Genomic DNA, 5000 nt, shown 5'->3' on the forward strand with positions numbered 1-5000 from the left:
ACAAAAAAAAAAGAGTCAGTTTTACTCTTATGTACCTGAACACACGGTGTATCAATGCAACACAACCTTGAACCTAGAGTTGTAGAAGTCGGGCTATTTCTGGCTTAACCCACTTAGTCCGGGAAAGAATCTGTGTCATTTTAAGATTTCTTTGGGCTATTCAAAAATAGCAGATATACAAGCTCATAGCGCGGCACCGAGTGCCGCGCTATGAGCTTGTAGATCTGCTATTTCTTTGAAAGAAATCTTGAAAATGTGTGCAAATCTTTGAATACAATTTTAACTCAAATCTTTGCTTCCCTGGAACAAAACATTTTCTGATGGGGGTCCACGGCCAAATACGTATCATTTTGGGAGGTCCTTGACATGTTTAAATGTTTAAGAACCACTGATATATATAGCAACATAAAGTAAAAACAAAAAAAAGAAAACTGTTAGGATTTAGAAGACATTTGTAGAATCCCCAGAAGCAATAAGATTTGAGTTGCTTTGTTCGCTTTAAAAAAATAAAAATAAAAAATGTTCACGGTCTTTCAAAAATAGCAGATCTACAAGTAGATCTGCTATTTTTGAATAGCCAAAGGAATCTAAAAATGACACACAGATGCGTTCCCGCCCGGTCTCAATGGCTTAAGAGATGACTAGAGTAGGCCAAGCACAGAGCCTGTTTCAATAGTAGAGGGTTTAACTCTCAAACTTTCATTTCAAGGACCCCTAGTTTGGCAAGCATTAGCACACGGACCCCCTCTTGAAAGTGTACAAATGGAACCAAATGGACCCGCTCCATTTGTACACTCTCAAGAGTATACGGACCATTTGGTTCCCTAACATTAAGGTTATGGGGGGGTGGAGACTACAGCAGTGGTTCTAAAACGTTTTCGTGCCAAGGGCCCCCAAATGAATACGTTTTTGGCCGCGGACCCCCCCCCATCTGAGAATGTTTTGTCCCAGGGACCCCCAGAATCTAAATTATTCAACCTTTTTCAAACACTTTGACGGAAAAAAAAAAAAAGTTAAAAAAATTGCGCACAAAGCTTGTAGATCTGCTATTTTTATAAATGGATAAAGTGGTTCAAATGATTGTGATGCTGTATTAACACATTTTGCTGGGGACCCCCCCCCCCAAGAGAACCCTGGGGAGGGGGTCCACTGTACTACATAAAGTACACAACAGAACAGAGGACTCTTACGTTTGGGCTCCCAGCGGACAGTGAGGTCTGTGCTCTGGTACTCGGCTGTCTTCACCATGTCGCCCAGCTTGTTGGGGATCCAGGAGCTCACACTGCACACGTACTGGCCCATGTCTACCTCCTAGGACACACACACACACACACACACACACACACACACACACACACACACACAGATGGGAGAGATAGTGAGCGATGCCCACGTGCAGATGCACCCAGAATGCTCTGTCCCCATAATATTGTCCATCTCAACATTACCTTTAAAAAGGTAGGGTAAGTGATATCTTTTTTTTATTAAAACAAAACGTTTTTGTTAAAAGGTTAAAGCTGTATATTGTGATAGTAATTATTGCTATAGAGTGTTTGTTCAGCAACAGTGTTAAATAGATCTATATCGTGATAGTAATCATTGCTACAGAGTGTTTGTTCAGCAACAGGAGTCTCCATGTCTCTCCAGCTCTTTATTAAACAGGAAAAAAATGTTCAGGTAGATGAAAATTTCAGCCAATCAGAAGAGAGTATCAATTTATCAGCTTCATGTTTTATAGTGTTCCAGTTCCAATTTCTTTGTGTCATTATTTTCATTTTCACTTGTTCAATCCGTATCCTGACCGAATTCTCTATGCTGATTGGATACAATTAGTATCCTGACCTGAAAATGCATTTTCTGTTTAATAAAAAGCTGGAGAGACATAGAGACTCCTGTTACTGAACAAACACTCTATAGCAATGAGTACTATCAGAATATAGAGCTATTTAACACTTATTTTAACCAAAGAAAATCACTTACCCTACCTTTAACAATAACACGTATTGTTCCACAATTTTCAAAAACAGTGGCCACTCAACTCAAGCCCACATCGCGTCGCATAGTGGCTTGTAGATCAGCTATTTTCTAATACCTGACATAAAATAGGGTTAAATTGGTAAAAAACGTTTTTTATGCTACGGTATAATAACACATTTAGCTGAGGACCCCCTGGAACCTCTTCAACGACACTTGGGAGTCACCGGACCCCGTTGAAGAGACCTCTTTGGGGCGAATAACCAACTGTTTGTCATTCTGTACGACGTCACACCATGGCATTAACACATTGACTGCCTGAATTATTTTCACTGCCTATTGTTATTCATGCCAGAGATTTTTCAATGAAAAAAAAAAAAGTACTCAGGAGCCGAGATACAAAATTTTAAAGTTTTAAGTTAACAAGGAAGTGGATGAGAGTAAAGATCTTCGAAAATTCATATCTTCTTGGTCTTTGGATCAAATTTTTTTTTTTTAAAGTAAAAAATATATATATATATATCTTTTTTTTTTTTGAAAAAATATTTTTTTGCTAAAATCGAGTTAACTCGATCTTGGCAGGCAATGTGTTAATACAGCATATCACACCACGTTGTGTGAGCTTGTAGATCTGCTATTGTGCGCGCTTGTCACATAACGTACCTGCGTTTGAAGGAAGCGCAGTTTGAAGGTGTTGGGCTCCACCCTGGTCAGTGACATCACCCCGCTCTTCAGCCTATCAGAGTACAGCGGTCCGGGCACCAGGTTACCGTTGGCGTCCAGGGAGCCAATGGGATGAGGGGTCTGAGGGTCTCCGCCCCCTAGAGAGAGGGGGGGGGGAAAGAGAGAGAATTAACAAAATGGTGGGTGAATGAGTGAGTAAATTAAAGAGTGAGTGAGTGAATGAGTGAATTAAGGAAATGGTGGGTGAATGAGTGAGTATATTAACCCTTTAAGACCTGAGGCGATCCTTAAAAAAAAATCTAAATCCTAACAGTTTTTGGAACATAAAAAAAAAGAAATGTTCAAGACAAAAAAAAAAAAAGTTTCAAAAATAGCAGATCTACAAGCTCATAGCGCGGCACTCGGTGCCGCGCTATGAGCTTGTATATCTGCTATTTTTGAATAGCCAAAGAAATGTAAAGTCACACAGATGCATTCCAACTCTCTCAGTGCCAAGCCCCGAGTTATCCCGAGTTTTTCCTGAATGCCCTCAGTGCCAGAACGAGAAATCCAGAGTTTTGACTTAATGTTGTTTTATAGACCGTCACGGTCTGTGCTTGAATCCGAAGGGAGCAGTAAAACTGTAGCACAAACGGATACGGAAATAATGGATTTGACGTCATTCCGTTCCCGTCGACTCCATGTTTGTAGTTTTTTTTTCTTTCGCCTGTATCTCTGTTCTTTTTTTTTGTTGTCAATTTTTCCGAGGAGACGCGTGTTTTGCAACGGCCTGTAGCGAAGGCGACACTAGCTCCGGATGCAATGTTTTGCTTCCGGAGCAATAGTCAGTAGACTCCTAGCTCCGGAAACACACGGTGAATCGATCGATAAATATGGATGTAACATTTTATGACAACTTTAAAACTACTTAAAGGACGACTTCACCACTTTTCAACCTATCTTCATATAATAGGTCCTCACCAATGCTCATGATAAAATGATACCATTTTTCTCTACTTGGTCTGTGTCTCATAGGAGGGCTGTGGACAGTCCAGAAACCCGTCTACCAGTGACATCATCGTTAGGCAGGATTTTTTTTCCCAAAAAGATTTTTAAAAAATTATTCCGATTTTTATTAAGGCGAGAACAATGGGATCTATTATTGTATTGCAACTTTCCAGGAATACAAAGCCTGCAGTTTCTATTAGCTTGGATTCCCCATCGATGATGTCACTGGTAGACGGGTTTCTGAACTGTCTACAGCCCTCCTCTGAGAGACAGACTGATTAGATTTTTTTTTTACCATTTTATCATGAGCATTAGTGAGGACCTATTATATGAAGATATGTTGAAAAGTGGTGAAGTCGTCCTTTAAAACTACTAAAAACACGAAAATCGCTTGGCACTGGGCGAGTACATTATGAAAATACTCTGGCAGTCAAAGAGTTAATGGGTTAAAGAGCGAATTAATTAACAAAAGAAAAAGAGTGAAAGAAAGAACGAACAAACAAACGAAACACACACACACTAATTAGCTTCGCCATTTTCAGCGAAGATAATTTAGTGTAGGGCGATAGGCATTAACTTCCTCACCAGGAAGTGAGGTGTGCTCCCAGGCCACGCCCAGCCGCCCCCCCGGGGGCAGGTGGGTAACGTTGGTCACGTGACACGCCAGCTCCGTGGGCTCAGCCGTCACCGTGGGACTCACCACCGAGGCCAGAGCCAATGAGAAGCTAGGATCTACAGGGAGGGAGGGAGAGAGAGGGAGAGAGAGAGATTATTATCAAATGCACGGCTTGGTTGAATGCTTGATTCTGATTGGTCAATCCCTGAATTCATCTGTGTGTCATTTTTTAATAATGTCCGCCAAACTCCAACGGAGTAAAGTAACTAAGTACATTTACTCAAGTACTGTACTAAAGTACAATTTTGAGGTATTTATTACTTTACTGGAGTATTTCCAATTTTCAATACTTTTACTCCACTACATCTCAGAGGCAAATATTGTATCCACTTTGTATCCACTTTGCTCCACTACAATTATTTGAAAACGTTAGTTACTAGTTACTTTGCAGATATACATTATTACATTATAAAACATACATTAACCACTTTAGCCCTATTTCATACATAGGCTATTTGAAAATAGCCGATCTACAAGCTCACAACGCGTTGCATCGCGACTTGTCGTGAGCTTGTAGATTGTCTATTTTCAAACATTTTAGTACATTTACTTTTGGTACTCTAAGCATATTTCGAAGCCAATACTTTTGTACTTTTACTCAAGTAACATTTTGAACACAGGCCTTTTACTTGTAACAGTAACAGTATTTTGATATTGTGGTATTGCTACTACTTCTTCC

The 5000-nt window shown here is 40.1% G+C and overlaps 1 protein-coding gene across 1 annotated transcript in view; it reads right to left on the reverse strand.

Moving 5' to 3' along the window:
• Positions 1-5000, reverse strand: part of ptgfrnb (prostaglandin F2 receptor inhibitor b) — a 150343-nt gene that overhangs the window by 44638 nt on the left and 100705 nt on the right. The window contains exons 7-9 of the mRNA XM_084050559.1: positions 4231-4377; positions 2638-2795; positions 1191-1311 (exon numbers count right to left, since the gene is read on the reverse strand). Coding sequence (XP_083906685.1) covers positions 1191-1311; positions 2638-2795; positions 4231-4377 — 426 coding nt within the window. The remainder of the gene's footprint in view (positions 1-1190; positions 1312-2637; positions 2796-4230; positions 4378-5000) is intronic.

This window comes from Gymnoscopelus microlampas (genome assembly GCF_963454915.1).
Source record: "Gymnoscopelus microlampas genome assembly, chromosome: 24".
Classification (NCBI taxonomy): domain Eukaryota; kingdom Metazoa; phylum Chordata; class Actinopteri; order Myctophiformes; family Myctophidae; genus Gymnoscopelus; species Gymnoscopelus microlampas.